This window comes from Rhineura floridana, chromosome 10 (assembly GCF_030035675.1).
Source record: "Rhineura floridana isolate rRhiFlo1 chromosome 10, rRhiFlo1.hap2, whole genome shotgun sequence".
Classification (NCBI taxonomy): domain Eukaryota; kingdom Metazoa; phylum Chordata; class Lepidosauria; order Squamata; family Rhineuridae; genus Rhineura; species Rhineura floridana.
Window position 1 is genome coordinate 63,449,619 of NC_084489.1, and position 22,938 is coordinate 63,472,556.

General features: G+C 40.8%; 1 protein-coding gene across 1 annotated transcript in view; it reads left to right on the top strand.

Moving 5' to 3' along the window:
* Positions 1–22,938, top strand: part of GPR158 (G protein-coupled receptor 158) — a 166,467-nt gene that overhangs the window by 96,555 nt on the left and 46,974 nt on the right. Inside the window, exon 5 of the mRNA XM_061586390.1 lies at positions 20,096–20,164. Within this exon, the coding sequence (XP_061442374.1) occupies positions 20,096–20,164 (69 nt within the window). The remainder of the gene's footprint in view (positions 1–20,095; positions 20,165–22,938) is intronic.

A 22,938-nucleotide genomic window follows, 5' to 3' on the forward strand; every position in this document is an offset into this window, starting at 1 on the left:
GAAGTATAAAAGTTAATGAAACTTTCATCTCTGCTGGTGGGCTGCATCTAGCAGCAGTATAGATTTCTTGAGGTCTTAAGAAATGATTGCTTTGGAACCATAACCAGTGTTAGTAAAAGTGATGTACTTTAATATATTAGCATACATGCATATGCAACCATGAAACTCAGTATGGCTAAAAAATGGGAGCATTTTATGTTATAGGGTTGTTATGAATGATGTGTGGTGGCTGCTGAATGCTTGAGAACTAATGGGTTTGTCACTCATCATCAGATGTGCAGGGAACTTGTTCATACTCTAAAAGTCATATCACAAGTACACAGTGCATACATTGCAATCCAAACATCAAATTATATATTTAGGAAAATCTTCAGAACAGTTTGCCAGGGCATTGCTGCTAATAAGTTAGAGTTAGAATAAACTTTCCATGTGTCCCTTTCTCAGCATCACACAACAAACCTATGAGGTAGGTTAGTGTGTTCTGTTTCACCATTGCAAAATACTTAAAAGCAATTCTCTTTGGCTCAGCAAGCCTCATCATTTCTTTTTCTTCTTTATCATAATCATAATCATCAATGTGTGTGTGTGGGGGGGGAACCAACCAGGTTGCTTGTGTTCTTTCATGATTCATGTTCTAGACAGGCAATAACCCTGCAGGCAGAGGGTTACTTGATAGGCAAGGAGCTTTTTGGAGGAGTGCCAGGGAAACAAGGAGCCATAGTGTCCTACAGATCCACAACCTTGTGAGCCACCTTGAGGGCCTTTTGGCCAAAAGGCGGGATAGAAATAGAATGAATGAATGAATGAATGAATAAATAAATAAATAAATAAATAAGCTGGCTCATTGATTTGTAAATAACAATCAGGAAACATTGGAAGATAATATCAGCAGTACTAGAAATTTTGTTACATGAAGAAATGTAATAACATAACTTATTTAGAGACTATTAACCTGTTGTTAGATGAGCCATCAGCAGTAACATTAAATTCCACCATGATAACTTGGCAGGACAGTAAAGATGTAGCTTTGGACAAGGCAAATAGCCATGGACTAGGAAACAAACAGTCTGTGAGATGGCATGCAGGACAAAAACATTTGGTGAACTACTTCCCTCATACTGAGGGCCAAGCTAGTTGCAGTAAGGGCTGTATTATGCAGGTCGAGATGGCTGTAATGGGAGGGATTTGAATGCTTCTAACTGCCAGTCTAGAAATGGGAGCTCTTTCTACCTGCAACAACTCACATGGTACAGAAGGAGCAAGATAAGATTAGCCTGGGCAATGCATTCTGCATGGTTGGTTTCCTGAACAGAACACGGAGACATCTTAAGGGGCAAAAGGTACCTCTTTCCCCCAGGCTGCTATTTGTTGTCCACTACAAAGCTTAACTGACTTTATTATAAAGCTTAGTAACTCATTACAAGGGTTAACTGACAAAGCTACTTTTTGTCTGAATATTCAATACTTGCATATGGATTTAGGTACCTTTCTATAGTAAGGATGAGGAACTTGTGCCACCCTCAGATATTGTTAGATTCCAACTCTCATCAGTCCTAGCTAGCATCCAACTGTCAGAGATGGGAGTTGGAGTCCAGGGTCACAAGTTCCCCATCTTGTTTTGTAGTTTTGCTCAAGTGAATTATGATGGGATTTATGTATACCATTGACTATTTTTGGATTCCATGCTTGTGTAGACAACTTGGGTGATTGGGGGGAGAATTTGTGGAGGCCTCCATTTTGGTAGAAAAGCTTTTAATTTATCCCTATTCTATGATTTATTGAGCCTATGGAAAACCACCACATGGAGCCACAGTATATGGGATGGACTGGATGGTCCCTGTAATCTATCTAGCCCTTAGGAACATCAAGTTCTTCCATTTTCCCTGGGTAAGGACTGGGGGTGCTTCATGAAAGCATGTCCATGTATTGATATCTATTCTCTTTGTTTAACACTTAAGGAGTCTTGGATAACAAAGGGCCCGTCCAGACTGAGAGGTGAAAGCCACTGGAGTTTGCATGAAAAGTGTCTGGTTCTTTTGGAATAGGGCTGTTATTCTACCTTTTTTATTATCCTCTTTTTGTTGTCCTCTTCTATTTCTATACAATAACTATTGTAACAGGTCTCTTTGTCCCTATGTAATAGTTGCTACATTGTTGCATTTAGGGTTGTAACCGCGTTTCTGTCTCCTTTGCTTTTGCTTTCCTTCTCTCTTTAACCATTTTAAGAGTTTCTTCAGTCATCCATTGAGGTCTTTCTCTCTTTTTAACTCAAGGTATTTAAAGCCTCAAATCTGTTCCTTATATGATCTTTATATTCTTCTGGGATGTTATTTAAATTGTATTTTGGCGTTATAATTGTTTTGTTCTTCTTTAGCTTTACTCTGATTTTCGATATGACCAGTTCATGATCTGTACCTCAGTCTGCTCCTGGTCTTGTTTTTGCAGAAAGTATGGAATTTCTCCATCTTCTGCTTCCAATTATATAATAAATTTGATTCCTGTATTGACCATTTGGTGTTGTCCACATGTTCAGTTGCTCAAAAAATGTGTTTGCAAGAAACAAATGATAGGCTTCACAGAATTCAGTAAATCTTCCTAAAATTACCAGCACATAAACAGATGCACACAACAATGCATATAACTGTACAGTATGCAAATACTTAGGTATTACTACATATAAAATGTTGCTGTAGGAATATAGTCCAGCATGGGCTTAACTCTTTTGTATGTATTATACATATAACATACATATCCTTTGTATGTGTGCACATTTGCATATAAATGAGCCAAGCTTTTTTTCTTTTTTTTAAAAACCAACTCAGTAATTCATGAGCAGCTTGGACATAGTGGGCGCTCAATGCAAGAGGTGGTAAATCAGATCAGAACCACCAGATTAAATGTCTAAATAAATTTAAAGTGGATTCCTTCTCCATCCCTAGCAAATATAAAAGAAAGAAGAAAGAGCAAAACAAATAATAATGATAATAATTAAAACAATAAAAACCATTACCAGTTTATGTTAGCAAAAAGAATATTCCATCAATCCTGATTTCAGTGTATAATTTAATATCGGCAGTCAAATGACCAAACAGGTATCTAAATTAAATAGACATGTGTTCAGATATTTTATTTATTTATTTATTTAGACTAGAGAAGGGGCAGTGAGATCTTTAAATCACTGGGTGATAGATGGTGGATATTTATCCTAATTTTATAGTATAAGCCTCTTAGCTACTGTACGGGCTTGCAGAACCCACTTTTCTTGCCCGTCTCTTAGTCCCTCTACCATAGGAATATAATTTAAGCGTCTGTGAACATTCACAAATATCAAGGATTCTCCAAAAAGTTGATATGAACAATAATTTCTGACCAGAAAGAAAACACCACAGGACATGCCCATATCATATGCCTTAAGTGTTTTCTGCATTACATCGCCAACTAACCAGTCCCTTCCTATAAATGTGCTGTGCAGTCCACAATGTAACCCAAACATCATTTTTTCTTGGATCAATCTCAATTTTAACTCTAAAGAAATACTGCATATAGTTGCTAAAGCATTGTGGATTGGTTAACAATTTCCTTTTTCATTGAGTCTCCCAGCTAGAAGAAGGGAACAGCCCCTTCTGTCACTGACTGGCACAAGCTGAAGCACCCAGGGAGGTTTATGTCATGGCCCCGTCAGAGGACTCCTCAGATGAGGATGACTCGGGAGTAACAGCAGCAGACCCAGGAGCAGCCGACTCAGAAGGAGACATGGAGGAGCCTCCTGAGAATCCAGCTCCTTCTCCCCCTCAGCTGCAGAGCACCCCAGATACAGCAGAGGCCCTGCAGCCAGACACAGACAGTGAACAGGATACTCCTCCCTCACCTGCAGAACGTAGACAGCAGAAGGTCAGGCAGAAGAGAGGCAGGCCTGTCTCCTTAAGGCCCAAACGCTGAGGACTCACACCTGCTGTCCATCCTGCTCTTTATAAGGCACACCTTGGCTGCAGCTTGTTGCTGACTGCAACGTCAGGCGTGGCTTTGTGTAGACCTAGTTTCCCTGCAGCATCTCTTTGACTGACCCCTTGGCAATTGATCCTGGACCTCCACTGACCTTGCTTCTGGACTTCTGACTCGGCAAGTACGCTTCGGATAGGCCTGGCAGATTTACAACCTGACTGCTGGCTAAGGACTTTCCTTCCCTGCCAAAGACCCAGGAATTTCCAGCCCCCCCTGGCACTGCTGATGCAGTGTAGAGCTGACAGTTTATGGCACTCAAGACTGGCATCAGGGGGTTGAAATTGACTAAAGCCTATACATGAGCAGGGCCCCCACAACTGACAACCAAAGCTCCCTGGCCCTGCTGCTCCTCTTCTTGCCGTGAGTGTGAGCAAGCAAGTGATGGGCATAAGCATGAGATGTAGCCACAGCTGTCAGCAAATTTGCTTACCCTTTCCCTCTAGGTAGCAGTGAAGATTGGGCCCAGAGGCAAAGGGTGGGGGCAGTACTGGGGAGGGGAAAAGGGGTTTATTGAGGACATCTTGGCTGATCAACTACCCCAAACCTGGAACTGGCCCTGGCAGGACTGGATAACACCTTCCCCTGCGGTTCTGAAAAGAAAGACGAAGCTAATATAGCTAATGTTGGAATTCTGCTGGTTCCAGAACAGGTGGGGGGTGACTGAAAAATACATTCCTGCTGGAGGAAGAGCGGGATATAAATCAGATAAATAATAATAATAAATAAATATTTCTTCATTGTAAAAATAACATATGGATCAGCCATAAGCTGACTTCTACTTGCATTATTTCTATCTGTGTGTCTCAAAAAGTATAGTCTAATCCCATTCACATGTTTACTTGGAAATAATTCCCGGTGACTTCAATAGGATTTATTTCCAAGTAAGTATATATAGGATTGCAGCCGTAGTTCTGTAAGGATCAAACTTGCTGTGTTCAAAGATACTAGACTACAAGACACAAGTGTGTGACATGAGCTATGACTTACCAGACCATCTAAACATTTTTCGCTATTTTAGAATAGACTTAACAGCTATTCTAAAACCAGTAGTTTGGATTCCCTATAAATTTGTGAAATCACCAAAGGCATGGTGCAATATGCCTCTTTTCCAAAGTAAAACATGCACAAATGCTGAAAAGATACATTTTAACAGCCACACATTCCTGTTACACAAGCCTCATCGTAAATGATTATTTGCTAGTATAATGAGTCTGGGACACAGCAATCCTAAAAAGGAGCTAAAGAAGTGCAGAGCGATGGATCCTCTGCTGCATCTGAAGACCAGGGCAGAAGGTGGGCCCCTCCTTTTCTTTTGGCTACACCATCTCCAGGCTATTACACCTGAGGGATCCAAGGATTGGACTCCTCAGGCAATCTGTTGGGCTTAGGATCCAGTGGACCTGAAGCTTCCAGTGACCTGACCTATCCCAAAATGCCCCTCCTTGAAGCTGTTCAGCTGGTTATCACTGGTGAGATGACTGCTGATGATAACTTACTGCCCACTTGAGCCCTCTTGTGTAGTGGACCCTCCATTCCCCACAGCAGCACTCCTCTACATGCCATCCTAACGTCTTCTGTGCTTCATCCTATCCCCCACTCTCAGCCGTCGACTTTGGGGGGTGGTGAAGCCTTAGACTTTTTTTTTTAAATTAAAATATCGTGACAGCACTGAACAGAATGATTCAGCCTTAAAATAACCTTCCAGTTTATTCAGTAACCAGCAAAATCAAATGCACATAAAATGCTTGAATCCTACTGCTCAAATTAATAGCTGCAATCACCTCTTGCTATAAATAGACAGGCATTTCTGTTTAGCTTTCCTAAGCAATCATTACACAACCAACTGCATCTATCTAACAGATTCTATATCGGATAACTTCCTGTCAGTTCCCCCAATTAAATGCCTGGCAGGAATCTCAGAATTGGCTTCAACAATTCTGCTGCTTCCCTGTTCCCCCCCCCCTTTTCTTTCTTTTTGGGGCAAAACCTTTGTGTTTCCTGTGATTATGATACATGTGTTTCCTGCAGTTGTGATTTATGTTACAGAGATAGCTGCCTGCATATCAGCCCTGTAATCCCATTACCGAAAACAGGCATCTGTTTCATAGCCTGATGGTAACTTATCTGAAAGCTCTGTTCTAACTCTCTAAAGTTTTACTTCATTATGGTAATATTATTGGCTTTTAATGGCTGTCTTAAACAACTGATACTATTAGGGCGTTGTGCATTGTGAATTAAAATTAGCCTCCAAGTGTTCAGTGGAAAAACAAAGGCGAAATGCGTTTAATTTAATGAACGTAGCTTTACCTTGGCTTTTAGTCAATGAATACGTGTGCCTGTGAATGCACGTAGCATTCTGTTGCATAAGGTGTACGTCTACATAAACATACCCAATTGAGATGGGTGCCGATGAACATTTGAAATGATTCAGAGATGTCAATAAAATATTTGTCTTACAACTGCACATACACTGGTAACTGTTAAATTAAAATGGGAAGGAGCACAATCTAGGTCTCTGTAGTCACAGCACCCATGCATAGGAAATTCCCAGAAACTCAGGTTTAAGGATGGAAGGATCTGTCAATTTAGGTTCTCTCAATTTCTCATTTTCCCATCTTAAATTCAGTTATTTACATTTCTGTAGCCATTTGCAATGTTTTATTTTTTTTAAAAAATCCTCATGAAAAGTCTCCAGCATTTTAGTCCTAACACACACATTTTTGTATGAAGTTTTGACTAAGGTACACAGTTTTGCAAGCACTTTCTCCTGATACAATGCCTTTTTGTATGTTATTTTCATGAATATATTCGTTTTGGGGCACACTTGCCCCTGATATATACATTTTTTGTAAATGTTATTTGGTTGCGAAAAATTCAATAATTTGAATTTATTCAAAAATAAGTGTGAATGTTGAAAGATGGTTGAGTTTTGGTTCTCATATTGTTTTCGGAAAGTGTGCATTTGATAAACTGAGCTTGAAATGAAAACCATATTGAATTTCTCCCCCATCCCTACTCAGAAGAGCCCTGCTTCCCCACTTAGGCTCGTACAAAGGACATGGGCAGGTAGCTACTATGGGAGAGGTCTGTGTGAGTCCCAGAGCCGTCATCTAGCTCCAGCTCCCTTTCTGTTCTGTGCAAGTTATTTATGTCCAGAAGAATGGGTAAGTTGTAATTGAGGTTGGATGAGGGAGTCACACTCAGACCTCCCATTCCTCCTAAAGGCCAGTTGTGCTGCCTGCCTATATACCTGTGCATATATTTGGATGAGGACTGCTGAGGAAGAACACTTTCTTGAGCTCCCAGGAATCCTTTGCACCTGGGCACTTTGCTCACAGTGGAGTGGGAGGTGCCCATAGTCTCTACAAGTGGCTTCTTCAAGCTTCTAATTTCATTCTTGACAAGTAGATTGAGTGCAACTATGAGTGTTCAGACATGGCTCTCCTAAATTTATCTGTAAGGAGTTCCTGCACTGAGCAGGGGGTTCAACTCAATGGCTTTATAGGGCCCTTCCAACTCTATGATTCTATGAGTCGTTTTTCTCCAAAGAGCAGTGTCAGATGAGGTGCCACCATCTCAATTTCCTCAGAATGTTCCCCTCCTCCTCCCAACTCTGACCTGGTTGCCTATAGACCGTGGAAGCAATTGAGTTTAATTATGGGTGAGCCTGGGCATCCTAAGAAACAAGAGACTCTTAGCTAGGGGAAATTTGGATGTTAGTTTTCCTTATAAACTACATTCTTGAGCCACCTGTGAGTTTTGCAGGTAGTTATTATGAAGCCGTCAGTGTCTATTTCGACATGTGTCCGCCCAATTTTGAGTTTTTCCATTCCATTTCCCATAACATACAACATTATTAATTTCAGTTTTTTTCTATGACAGAATCTTACCTATATACTTATGCAGTCTTTGTTTGTTGTGGACCTCTTGTGCTATTTCAGTTTTGCTTGTCTGTGAGCAAATGCAAAATCTAGTACACTCCTTCACCCAGAGATGAGCAGAATTGAATCCCCTGACATCTGGCCTTGCAGAAATCAGGACTGATGTCTGAGTTCTGCTTGGACTTCCTCATGGAATCACTCTAGACCAGCACGGAGTCCTCTTTCTCCTCATCATCATTGTCCTTCTCCTCTCACTCTCCATCTTTGTCTTCCGTGCCCAGCAATAGAATGAGCAGGGTGCTCAGATCCTTTGTGGAGGAGGCTCCACTCATTGTAGTTTTAGTCACAACCACGTTATACCACAGCTGGTTCTGCCCATCTTTCGGCCATTTGGATGGGTCCTCCACAGAAAGGTCCACAGAATTATGTAAGTAAAAACACAGGCTTGTGTTAGGGATGTGCTAGAATTCAGCCCAATTTAGATTTGATATGGAATTTTCTATTAATTATTCAATATAGTTGAGGATCAGATTTTTATATAGGTATTTTCCAAAGCTATTTCTGGAAATTTATTTTTTTTAAAACAATCTATCTAAAATATTGATATTATCAATATTTTATTAATATTTCCTTCAATTTATCATTATTTCCTTTAATCTTTTGACATTTCCGTTCAAAATATTGACATTTCCTTTAAAAAGATTGATATTAATATCAAAAATTTTGTGAGGGGAGGAAACGGATTGGTAAAAGCAGCAGTTTGTCGACAAAGAATGAACTCAAATCAATACCAGCCTGTTAGGTTGACGGAATTGGAAATAATGAAATATGCTTTTCAAAGTCAGAAGAAAAATTGGCTTACAGAGGTTTAAGTATCTGCAAGTAATTATGGAAGCACTGTAGGCTTCCAAACTTGTGTACATGTGGCAGAAACCTTAGCAATTTTTTTACTCCTGACTATGTACAGTCATGAAGTTGTTCCCTAAGGCTCAGTTTACACCTTCTTTCAAATGGGATGTATGGGAGTTGTCCTTTAGCTCAGGGGTGGCTAACCTTTGGTCTGCAGGCCATATACGGCCCTGCAAGCATTTTGTGAGCTGCAAGAATCCCTTGACATCTCACTGCAGCAAAATTAGTAGCTTAGGTGTTTTTTAAAATAAAAAAATCTGTTTTTTCCCAGTCCTTTTTTAAAATTATTTTTAACATTCCCTGGGCTTCCCCCAAGTACTTTCTACTTTAAATGAGCCAATTTCCACCTTTGTAACTCCCAAAACAGCTATTTTGTTCTTGGGTTTAGGTCTGTGTTAGAGTAGTCCTAGAGAGTCGATTTCCAGCGGTGCTATTAATAGCACTACTCAGTTCCAGATGCCCAAGTGCATCACAGTGGTACAAGCATAGCAGCCAGCAGCAGCACTTAATAATAAAAGCACTTAGCAGCACCACTATATTACTTAATAGTAACAGCATTGGTGTGCAAATTGTTCATCGATTTAATTTGGTGGGAGAGGGGGACAGATAGAATGCAGTGGGTTGGAAGTCAAGGGAATGGCTTGGGGGGATGGAAGAAGGAAGAAGTGAAATGAACTGGAGGAGGAGGAGGGAGATTTGAATCTTGACTTGGGAAGTATTCATTTTTGCCTTGGCCACATGCACTTTATTACCTTGGCCACACACCCTTTAGCATGTGGGACCCAGAGAGTTGCCCATGGGCCAGTGTGGTCTTGGCCTGAAAAATGTAGCCATCCCTCCTCTAAATGTAAATGTACTGCCTTCAAGTCGATTCTGACTTATGGCGACCCTATGAACAGGGTTTTCATGAGGCTGAGAGGCAGTGACTGGCCCAAGGTCACCCAGTGAGCTTCATGGCTAGGTGGGGTTTTGAACCCTGGTCTCCCAGGTCGTAGTCCAGCACCTTCTGAGGAAGGGAGATGAATTTCTTCCACCAATATTCAGAATGTTTTCCCAAGGCAAGAGAGGCTTAGAAGACATGCTTTCCATCACCCCACCTGCAGTGCATGTGTGGTGGTAGTTGAGTGGTACATGAGTGATTATCTGTGAAGAAGGGGGATGAGCCTTGTTCCTTCTCCTTGGCTTCTGGCACAGATGTTTTCTCTAACCAGAGCAGTGGCAGTGACTCCATGTCAGTGGGGCAGTAGAATCCACTCCAGGGTTTAGTCCAGACTTTCAGTGAGCTGTCCAAGGCTCCTTGAATGTTTGGACTAAAACCCAGAGTGAATTCCACTGCCCCACTGACATGGAGCCACCACCTGCCACTGGACCGGAGAGAGCCACATAAGTCCTTCCTCCGTTTTTATATGCATCTCTCCAATAGGGATAGGCAAGAAATTTGATCCAGTTTGCATTTCAAGCTGAATCTACCAAATTTGTACTTTCTGAAACAATGTGAGAACTACAACATAGCCATCCTTTGAGATTTGCATTTATCCCAATTTTGCAATGCAGTTTGCCAACCAATGTTTACAAAAATGCATCTGTTAGAGGCAAGTATGCATGAAAATGAATATATGAGTGAAAATAACATGCAAAAATCCATTATATGATGAGAAATGGGTTTAAAAATGTGTACATTAGTCAACTCTGCCTACAAAAATATGTTTATTAGGAGAAATTTGCACTAAAATGTTGAAGAATTTTCATGAGGATTTTTTTTAAAAAAATTCACAAATTGCTGCAGAAATGTGGAGAACTGAATTTAAGATTGGAAAAATTGGAACCAAAATGGATGGATCTTTCCATCCCTACTCTCCAACCGTGTCCCATCTTGACTCAGGTCTCCTCTTTCTGCTTCCTTTTTCCCCACTGTGGACCTTGTTCTTCTGTAAGGGTGCTTTACCAATGGACGCTACCTGAATGTATCAACCATGCTTATGATCCTGCCCATCTTGTCGAATCGTTATGAGGAATTTATAACAATATTAAGTGTCATGTGGAATCACAATTTTAATGCCACTTCCAGCAGATCACAGAAGAGCAAAGCCTCAGCATTGCTAATGGCTCTGTTACAGAAAGGACCCCTGTCAGGCTAATCCTATCTTCCTGCAACATTTTCCCTCCTCATTGCATATATTTTGGAAACTCAAATCCTTTAATTTTGTGTATTGACACAAAGAAATTCAATGCTAATGAATTGTGTAGCTGTCCTGAATAGCCCAAGACTATGGGGATTTGAAACACAACACCTTTCAAGCGTGCACATCTTTGCTTTTAGCTTCGTTTTAGTTTTATCGGATGCAGTGTAGCCATCTAAAAACTTTAATGATTTCCCTGAGGCAAACTTAAAGTGTACTTATAGTCTTCCAGCTAGAGTTGGCTCACTTCAAATCTATGCACTTCAGCAAGCCTCTTTCACATTGTACAGCAGGAGCTGTTCCCTGTGAACTGTGCATGCTGTCTTCTTTCTCAAAATAATTTACTACTGATTTTGAAAGGGAAACAAAATATTGCTAATTAATAGGAAGACTGGTGTTATGTGGTTATGCAAACCAAGGTCTGTTAGATATTGTGAATTGATTGAACTGTAAACAGTGCTACACCCATTATATTTAAGGGTGATGTGGTTCTGTATATCAACACATCACTTTAATGGAGCTACTCAGTCTTCATGCGCAAAGGTGTGAGCAGATCAAATTTGAGAAAAGGTCTTTCCAGTTGTCCCCTCCTCCCTGCCTTTCAAATGCCCATCCCAGTGAGGCTTGTCTAAAGGCAAATCTGATGCCTTTCTGTGCCAAGCATAACCTCTTCTTTTGTTGTCACCTTCATCTTCCCAGGCCCTCCAGCATATCAGCCAGCTGGTGTTTAATCTAATGGTTTCCATTGCTCTCTGCTGGTTTCATTGTTGTGTTTTACAACATTGGTAGGTTTGCTGTACCTTGATTGTTATTTCATAGCTTTATCCTTTTCTGGGTTGTGTAAGCTGCCCCCAGAGCATGCTAGCTTGGGTGGCATGTGTCATTTTAAATACATAAAATAAAATAAGTAGGCTACCATCTTCAAAAACGCATGCTGCAGTAAAAAGACATGGACACATTTCATGAAAAACGTAAACTATGGTAATCAGACTGCCATGCAACTTTGTCTCCCTTTGTTGTTCACGGTCCTTTTTATCTTTTTACTACTGTTTGCCTTGCATTTTGTAGGAAAGCCTTTCCTTTTGCATTTAGTGATACGCTGTATTGCTTGAATAATGAAAAAGGTCTTCCATATGTTTAAACACAAAACTGCCCCAATCATGTAAATGAGTCATCAGTGTGGTGCACATGGGTACCAGCATGCCCAACATCACCTCCTATGACACCCACAAAAGCTCTCAGATATCCCCTCAAAAAGTCACAGTGTATGACAGACTGTTTGCTCTTCCTTCTCAGTTCCTGTGTGCACTGGCTCAGCCTCTCCCACAATGAACATGCCCCTCTAAACATGGCCATATTTCATTCAGTGCCAGGACTGGACACTTGCCCACTCTTCTGTTCTGAACAGAAGAGACATGCAAAGAGCTTCTCTCCATGAATGAGCATGGTGGTGGCTGATATAGGTGACCTTTTTTTCCGTTGATGGGGAGGCGTGCCTGCACCATTTTGTGGTCCTGCTTCTTAATTCTCTTTTGGATGTGGCCACCTTTTTTTTTTTAATTATGCCACACCTCCAAGGCCCAAACATAAAAAACAGGAGGTGTACAATGGAAAAGACAGAAAAGAGAGAGTCCATATCAAGAGACTGAAGAAAGAGCAATGCATTAATACAAAGTGCACGACTCTTTCTTCAACACCCTCATGGCAGCCACTTTGTGACTGGTGCCCACAGCACTTTCTCAAAATTTCAACTGCATCCACTGGCCCCAAATGGTTGCCAGTCCCAGATGTAAAAAGACGGTGGAGGGACAGATAATGGATTCTGAATCATTCCTGTGCTTGCCACTAACATCTGTCCAGCCCGTCTCCCTAAGCACTGTTCATCCAGTGGAGGTCACTTCCAGTATCTGCTGGGGAGGAAAAGTATTCAGGAGGAGAAGCTGCATAGAGATAAGCTCACAAATGGAGGGAGGGTAATTCGCTGTTCAACAAATTGGAACTTCCCCTTTCTATAGTATTGGGGCAGTTCCACATGTCAACATACAGAGCTGCCACTAGTACTTCTCATTTAACCTGAACTAGGAATATCAACATTCACATCTTTGTGTCGATATTTTCATTATATTTATTTTATTTATTTATTATTTTATTTCTATTCCGCCCTTCCTCCCAGCAGGAGCCCAGGGCAGCAAACAGAAACACTAAAACACTTTAAAACATCATAAAAACAGACCTTAAAATACATTAAAACAAAACAACGTTAAAAACATTTTTAAAAAAAGCTTTAAAAACATCTTTTAAAAAAGGGTTAAAACATATTATTAAAAAAACACATATTAACAAGCAATTCTAACACAGACGCATACTAGGATAGGTCTCAACTTAAAAGGCTTGTTGAAAGAGGAAAGTCTTTAAAAGGCGCCAAGATAGCAGAGATGAGATAAACAGAGATTATAGACTGACAAGGGATGAAAGAGGATTGGTTTGTTTCCAGTCTGTGTCCATTTCACATGTGTTCATTCATAAGTTGGTTCTGCCTTGTTTCTGCATTATTCTGTGATCCGTACAGAAATTCATATTTAAAAGTGTGTACAAAAACCTGTTTTATCACAGAATGCTTATTTTAATGCATATTTTATTCTTGCACATTTCTAAACACATTCTATCCTAAAATATACATTTAAGTATTTTTTGTTTTGAGCCAAGAACGCTGTAATTTAGGAAAGCATGAAATCCAAAGGATAATTATGTTCTGATCCGTAAATCCATCCTGGAGGTGTGAAATAGGTCAGTTTGCTTAAAAATGTGGGTTAAATGAAGTTCTCCTGCATCCCTAAGAATGGAGGGCTAACAGCCTCAGACAGCACCTTCCATAGTGCTGTCTCTTCTGCGGAGGCTACAGTCCTAAACAGAAGTAAGTTGTATAGAAATTAATGGAATTTATTTCCAAGATAATATACTTAATTGCTTACTTATGGCCTGTTCCCCTTATATATGTGTGTGTGTATGTATTGTGTACACAAAGTCATTAAAGGCAAATCATACCTGCAAACTAGAGTTTATAAAAGCAGGTCAAGTAGCAGATGCCAACCTGACCTCCCAACAGCTGAGTCACTATTGCTTACCAGGAAGGAGCAGGGGGAGGTAGTGGAGGGGTTGGCATGGTGCAGATGCACCAGCAGGATTGGCTTCGCTGATGTGTTTACACCATGCTGACCTCCCCGCCATGTCGTCGCTTCCCCTCTCCTTCCTGGTAAGCAGCACCAACTTAGCTGTCGGGAGAGCAGGTGAGCACCATTGCCCCACCACACCGACCACTACTGAGCAAGTGACCCTCATAGCTCCATTTCCCTCCTCCTTCTTCCTCTCTGTCTTTAATTTTGGGCAGCACAAAGCCTTTGCATAAACAGCAGCAGCTACTATTGCTTAGGATGGGTTTGGACCCAGGTATCAGTGGACTGCCATCTATTGTGGTATTATAATTCTACACCAACTGAAAGGCCCTAGCATTGGACCTTGATATCTGGTGCTTCAACACATTAGCTTGAGCTATTAAATGAAACTGTGCCTGTGTTTCTCCAGTCATATTCCTAAACGTATGCTACATACATTAATGCCAGTTTTCTAGCAAAAGTATAGCCATTATAGAGGGCAACAGGGGAATATTTTGACATATCTGACAAGCTTCATTACACCAAAGAAGCTGCTTGGTTTGTCAGCCTGTGGGAAACAGCAGTGCCCAAAGACAGCTGCATCATTTCAGCAAAGAGATATTTAATGATTCTCCTGGGTGGAACAAAAACAGATTTCTTCCTAGCGCAAGAATCAGTTGAGTAGTCCCAGCAGAAATTATTAAATTACAAGAGTGCATTACTCACCTGGGAATGTCAACCCCTTCAGGTTCTGTTTTCCCTTGACCACTTCTTTATCCACGGTTGAAGGCTGTTATGATGGCCCTGATTATGTAGGAAAAAAGGTAAAGGAAAAGGAGCAATAGGAACAAATAATCTTCCAGTCTGCCTTCTTGAAAAGTATTATGTGCTTTTCAAACCATAACCATGCATTGCATGTGCTCTGACCATGAATTTGCTTGTGCTTTGATGCTGCAAGCCAAAATAGTTAAAATAATTAAAGGCAGTGCCAAAGAGGAAATCAAGCACCAAAAAGCAACAAGCAATAGTGTGTGTGTTATGTGCCTTCAAGTCGATTATGACTTACAGCGACCCTATGAATCAGTAACCTCCAGTAGCATCTGTTGTAAACCACCCTGTTCAGATCATGTAAGTTAAGGTCTGTGGCTTCCTTTATGGAGTCAATCCATCTCTTGTTTGGCCTTCCTCTTTTTCTACTCCCTTCTGTTTTTCCCAGCATTATTGTCTTTTCTAGTGAATCATGTCTTCTCATTATATGTCCAAAGTATGACAACCTCAGTTTCATCATTTTAGCTTCTAATGATAGTTCTGGTTTAATTTGTTCTAACACCCAATTGTTTGTCCTTTTCACTGTCCATGGTATGTGCAAAACTGTCCTCCAACACCACATTTCAAATGAGTTGATTTTTCTGTTATCCCCTTTTTTCACTGTCCAACTTTCATGCCCATACATAGAGATCGGGAATATGATCCTGACTTTGGTGTTCAGTGATACATCTTTGTTTTTGATGACCTTTTCTAGTTCTCTCATAGCTGCCCTCCTCAGTCCTAGCCTTCTTCTGATTGCTTGACCATCCTCTCCCTTTTGGTTAATGACTGTGCTAAGGTATTGATAATCCTTGACAAGTTCAATGTCCTCATTGTCAGCTTTAAAGTTACGTAAATCTTCTGTTGTCATTACTTTAGTCTTCTTGATATTCAGCTGTAGTCCTGCTTTTGTACTTCCCTCTTTAACTTTCATCAGCATTCGTTTCAGATCATTACTAGTTTCTGCTAGTAGTATGGTATCATCTGCATATCTTATTTCTCCCTCCAGTTTTCACACCTCCTTCATCTTGATCCAAACCTGCTTTCCATATGATATGTTCTGCATATAAGTCAAACAAAAATACCCATGTCTCACACCCTTCCTGATGAGGAACCAATCAGTTTCTCCATATTCTGTCCTTACAGTAGCCTCTTGTCCAGAGTATAGGTTGCACATCAGAACAATCAGATGCTGTGGCACCCCATTTCTTCTAAAGCTTTCCATAGATTTCATGATCTACACAATCAAAGGTTTTGCAGTAATCTATAAAACACAGGGTGATTTTCTTCTGAAATTCCTTGGTCCATGCCATTATCCAACGTGTTTGCCATATGATCTCTGGTACCCCTTCTCTTTCTAAATCCAGCTTGGACATCTGGCATTTCTCACTCCATATATGATAAGAGCCTTTGTTGTAGAATTTGAGCATTACTTTACTTGCATGGGATATTAAAGCAATAGTTTGATAATTACTGCATTCCCTGGGATCCCCTTTCTTTGGAATTGGGATGTATATTGAATGCTTCCAGTCTGTGGGCCATTGTTTAGTTTTCCATATTTGTTTACACATTTTTGTCAAAATTTGGACAGATTCAGTCTCAGTAACTTGTAGCAATTCTATTGGTATGCTATCTATTCCTCGTGATTTTATTTTTCCAAGTATTTTAAGAGCAGCTTCCACCTCACATTCTAAAATTTCTGGTTCTTCATCATATGGTTCCTCCATGAATGAATCTGTCATCCTTGCATCTCTTTCATATAATTCTTCAATTTATTGCTTCCATCTTCCTTTTATTTTATCTTGGTCAGTCAGTGTGTTCCCCTGTTGATTATTCAACATCCCTACCCTTAGTTTGAATTTCCCTTCTCTAATCTTTTGGAATAGGGCTCTTGTTCTACCTTTTTTTATTATCCTCTTCTATTTCTGTACAATAATTATTGTAGTAGTTCTCTTTGTCCCTACGTACTAGTTGCTGTATTATTGCATTTAGGGGTGTAACTGTGTTTCTGTCTCCTTTTGCTTTTGCTTTCCGTCTCCCTTTAACCATTTTAAGAGTTTCGTCAGTCATCTACTGAGGTCTTTCTCTTTTTAATTAGAGGTATTGTCTTTTTGCATTTTTTCCTGATAATGTGTCTGACTTCAATCCATAGTTCTTCTAGTTCTGTATCAGCTAGTTTAAAGCCTCGATCTGTTCCTTATTTGATCTTTAAATTCTTGTATTTTGGCATTATGATTGCTTTGTTGTTCTTCTTTAGCTTTACTCTGGTTTTTGATATTACCAGTTCATGATCTGTACTGCAGTCTACTCCTGATCTTCTTTTTGCAGAAAGTATGGAACTTCTCCACCTTCTGCTTCCAGTTGTATAATCGATTTGATTCCTATATTGACCATTTGGTGATGTCCAAGTGTACAGTCGTCTTTTCAGTTTCTCAAAAACTGTGTTTGCAAGAAACAAATTATTGGCTTCACAAAATTCAATAAGTCTCTCTCCTGCTTCATTTCTATCTCCTAAGCCCCATTTTCCCACAGTTTCTAGTTCTTCTCTGTTCCCTACTTTTGCATTCCAGTCCCCCATGATCATCAGAGCATCCTGTGTTGATGTGTGATCAGTTTCTTTGTGTACTTCTGTGTAAAATCTCTCCATTTCCTTTTATGCTCCCTCAAAAGAGAAACTCTGGACATTTACAAAGGAAGGGTTTTCCTCCGAAGAATGATATTCTAGAGGTGCCATTCCCTAGATTTTGAGCAGTGATGTACTACTTGGATTTGCTGTTGCCTTGTAAGCAAGAAACCCGGGACTTATTTGGAAGCAGAGTTGATTGAAAACAGACGTACATAACCTAGAAAAACAACCCTTAAATCATAAACTATGCCAATTCACAATAATTTCAGTATCATTCTAGCAGCCGAGAGAGACAGAGAGAGATCTTAATATCCCTTTAAACCGTATCTAAATATGCTGATTGGTTAATTTGTTAAATAAGGGAGCTGATTGTTGAAAATAGGTCAACATCCATAGTTGGAGTACAAACATTAGCAGAGTGTTTTAGAAGTATTTCATTGTTCAAAACCACTGCTGTGTAAGGATGGTTCACTGCTATGAAACATGTTTGCTTTGGTGGCAAATAACCTTTCACTTGTAGCTGATTAAACCCTGGGCACAATGTAATCGCTGTTACCTACTTTTCTGACTGCTGGAAAATAATGAAGCACTAGAGGTAATTTGTTCCAAAGCGAACAACATTTCCTATTCCTAGTGTGTTCTGCAAACATAGGTTAAGGTCAGAGCTAAACTATACATCAGCCATCCTCAGCCTGCACCCTACTATACAGTATAGCAGTGACCAGTTTCTTAGAAAGTGGTATTTGCTAAACGCTTGTTAAGCAGCCAGGGAAATAGCTTCAAGTGTAGAAGCAGTTGGTGATAAGTGGTTATTAAACCCTTCTCCCATCTTCCTCCCCTCCCAAACTCCTTCCCCATCCTGCTTTCCTGCTAACCAGGTTCTAAGACTGGAAATAATTGTTTGCAGGGTTTTTTTTGTGACAGCACTCACTGGCATGGAGTAAGTACTGGAACTTCTATTTTGCTGCCCATAGCAGCTATTATATACTGGCACCCGCAGCACTTTTATCAATATACGAGTACCAGCACCTCATTTTTTTGCCAAAAAAGCACTGATTGTTTGTGTGCATGAAATCCAAATCATGGTTCCTTCCAGGATGTAAATATTATGGACGGGATCGAAAGAGTCCCGTGTGAGTATTCAAAGCACTTCCACACGGGCAAAAGTTGGAGCTTAAGTGTTATTTTGCCCCCCCCCCCGAAGTTGTTGTTGGACTATAACTTGCTGCCCTTGGGCTCCTGTTGGGAGGAAGGGAGGAATATAAATTTAATAAATAAATAAATAATACAACTCCCATCATCCCTGTGTGTTGGCCATGTTGGCTGGAGCCAATGGGAGCTGAACTCCAACAATATCTGGAGGGGCAATAGACTCTCCATCTAGTCCAATGCTCTAACCCCTATACACTCTAACGCCTACACCCCACTGGCTCTCTTTATGTTCTTGGAGTGGTAAAATGTTGCAAACTCTAACAGGAAGAAATATTAAGACAATTATGTTGTTATATAAGAACATAAGAAGAGCCTGCTGGATCAGGCCAATGGCCCATCTAGTCCAGCATCCTGTTCTCACAGTCGTCCAAGGGAAGCAAGACCTGAGCACAAGAGTACTCTCCCATCCTTTGGTTTCAGAAGCTCTGAAATGAGGTCAGAAGCTCTGGCTTAGTCCAACCACTTTTGTCTTCTTGCAAAGGAGTATTAATTGTCCATAATTGTTCATTGTGTTGAAAAGATCAGTAATGTGTGGCATTTGACATTAAACCAGTCAGAACATATGCAAGCTTTAATGAACGGTAAGAACTGAAATCCAGAGGATCTGCAGTGGAACTTTAAGTAAAGCCTTGGGATGCATCTAGATGGCAGTTCTGCCACTCACAATTAAGAGCATGGAAAATAACCTGGGGGGTTGGAGTGAGAGAAGTACCATTCCCCCCTAGGATCCTCATAAATTCACCACAGAAAGTCAAGCCACAGAGAATGCCCAGTTCATGTTGATTTTTGCCATCTGTTTGAATCATTCATTCATTCCATTCCATTTCATTTCATTTCATTTCTATACCGCCCCATAGCTGAAGCTCTCTGGGCGGTTTACAGCAGGAGAAATGGATGTGATGTCTGCCTGAGTAGGCTGTAAACATCTTTAATAAACTATTTAAACTGGACCACTTCAGTTAATAGCAGCTTGTATTATATTGTTAGAGCTAACGCTGCAACCTTAATCATACTTACTGTGATTAAGTAAATCCTGATGAGGGGAACATACTTATAAGCAAACATGTTAACAGGTATTGAAAGCAGTTTAAATGCCAATATTCAGTGTCCGGATTAATTAATTTACAAAGCCAATTGCTAGGCAGCCAGTCTTTTGCCTTGTGTAAAATACATCAAAGTTATTTGCCTTGATTGTAATCCATCACTGTAACATTTGAACTGCAAGCTTCTGAGTGTTTCTGCTATAAATAATTTAGAGATATGTGACACAAAAAATATACTGGCTGTGCCACTCTAATTTCTTGTACCTGTTTGTTTTTGTTCTAGAGCATTAAGGCGTCTGGTCTCATTCTCTTGGAGACTATCCTATTTGGGTCACTTCTTCTTTATTTCCCGGTGAGTTGAAGAGCAAAAGACAAGACCATAAACTGTGCATCTGATCCAATACCTCCCTTCAACATTTCACAGATGAACATAGGAACACCAGGGATGGCTGGTGCCCAGTAGTGCTGGTGAGGTGGAAGGGTGGGAGACCCATAGTAAGCGGAGCCAGAGCCAATGACAGGCAGAACCAACTAATTTGAATTTTGTCCCCATGTTTCTCCCTACTAAATTCTACAAAGGCAACGCTGAGACTAAGGAGGAAAATGACAAGCAGTGCCAGCGCCTGGACTGGTTGTAAGAAGATAGGGAGCTGAGGACATGTTGAGAGCAGATTGAGGCCAGTGGAGCAGTGCCCCATTTGCCCTAATGGAGCAGTCTCCACTGAGCAACACCTTTACATTCCCTTGTCATCACATGAAAGATCATTGCCTGAAGGCCTCTTATCTCAGAGGTGCATTTAGACTCTGGACTAAATTGTCTTATTGGGTGTGGGTGTGTGATGGGTGAACCCCCCCCACATTTTCCCCATTTTTCCTTCACATCTCTAACCCTTCTAAGTACTGTTTTTTTCATAGCCTCCAGGTGAAAACCACCTCATTCCTATATCCTCCTGCAACATTTCTACACATACACACACATATCTAACTTTATACATACAGGCCTGGCACCAGCAGGTGTCTGGGTCTGGCCCTAGCCAAGAACCCCTGCAGCTCAGAGGGGCCTCTTCTTAGGATGGGAGGGTAGAACTCCTACTGTGCGATCTGTGGCAGTATTGGGTCATGTGATCTGATGCTGCTGCAGATTGCAGAGTGGGAACTCCTAGGTATGCCCCCTACAGATGGTGTGGCCCACCCTCTCCACCTACCTGCTACGTTAGCATGTCAATGTGCACACCCCGGATGCTGCGTGTGCATGCCTGCCATCACCCAAGATGGTGGCGGGAACACCCCTAAGGGATTGACACCCCCACCGCCACCTTGGGTGATGGCAGGCATGCATGTGCAGAGTGCCAGACATGCAGGTAGATGTGATGTCTAAACACAACTACAAAATCAATTTACTGTTCTTTGGATATGTATTGCATATAGAAAATATAAATGTACTGCCTTCAAGTCAATTCCGACTTATGGCGCCCCTATGAATAGGGTTTTCATGAGGGTGAGAGGCAGTGACTGGCCTAAGGTCACCCAGTGTGCTTCATGGCTGTGTGGGGATTTGAACCCTAGTCTCCCAGGTCATAGTCCAACACCTTAACCACTGCACCACATACAGAAGGGAAACCCAAATAATCTGTTCCCCTTCTGGCATTTGTTATAAAACAGGGGATCTGACAAGGTTTCCCCACCCCCTCAGAAATCAAACAACATACACAGACCCTTGTTGTTGTTTTTCCAGAAAACACACTGCTATTTTTGTGGTATGTGGGTACATTGTGGAACAATGCAAGAAAAGGAAGATACTGATTTGTTTTGGTTAGAACACCTACCTTAAGGAACAGATGGCCTTTCTGGAACATGTAAAGGAAAGATGTTTATTTCTAGCCTGTTATGGTTCTGAGCCCAGAAAGTGGCATGGAAAAACAGGAAGAAGAATAAAAGGACCTTCCAGTAAGCAGTAGAGTCTAGGGACAAAGTTCATGCATAGGGCTTTGAATATATGGCTTCCCCCTGCCACTGCTGCTCCCCATGTGTCTTTCCTTTCAGAAGGAAAGCAGGTGGAAACTAGAGAGGGTGGACCTTCTTGGCTGTGACACCCTGATGACAGAGTGCCCTCCGCTCAGCTATCACCACTGTTGCTTTCTTTTAGGTGTCTGGCAGCAACCTATTTATTCATTCAGCATCTTAAAGTACATTTTATGTACTTTTAAAGTACTGTTGATTGCTCTTTATATCTGCTAGCAGCTCATTTTTATTTCTGGCTCTGCGCATTTGTATTGTCTTATCTTGTAAACTGCCCTGGAACCCATTTGATGAAGGCCGATATACAAATGTTAAATCCACCACTGGTTCAAATTCCAGCCTTTTCAGTTTAAGGGATCAAAATCAACACCTGACTGAGGTGGAGCTACAGGTTGCCCAGGGACATGGCTATAGGTGCGTCCACATGATCTGTTTAGTGAGCATTCATCCCGGTTTGTTTGTAGAGAGATTAGATTATGTTGACTATTTAATGGGCATTCATTCCAATTTAATGAGCATTCATTCAGAAATGTTATCGCACACTTTTCAGTGCATTTTTCAGTCATTTTCCTTATCACAAATAGTCTGATCTTGTGTAAAAGCAGGTTTTGCACAAGACCTCCTAGTCAACTATAAACGCATACCCTGAATTCGCCAGTATGTGATTCATTTCCACCCAAAAATAGCAACTGGAAGTACGGATGAGAGAGAATTCTGCTGAAGTTGGATTTAGCACCAGATTTGCCAATGGTCCACGTATTCTCCATCTTTGCAGAGTGATCCTGTTTGCTCCAAACTTCAGTGGCTTTCTTCTGACACTGGATGCTTTCCCCTCAAATATATACTGTTCTTTTATTGATTTTACTCACAGCACAGCAGTACATCTCTCTCATTTTCTCTCTGCCATCCCCTTTCACTCAAATAATCCAAGCTCCAAGTGGGGAGGAAGCAAGCTAAGCCTTTAATAGCCTATAATAGAGGAAGAGGATATGAAACCAGTTTCCTTTCAAAAATATTTATATTGATACTTTTGGAGAGAAAAAATGGTAAAAAGCAATGGATAGCAGACAAAGAACAAATTCAAATCCACACTGCCTGTTTTGTCAA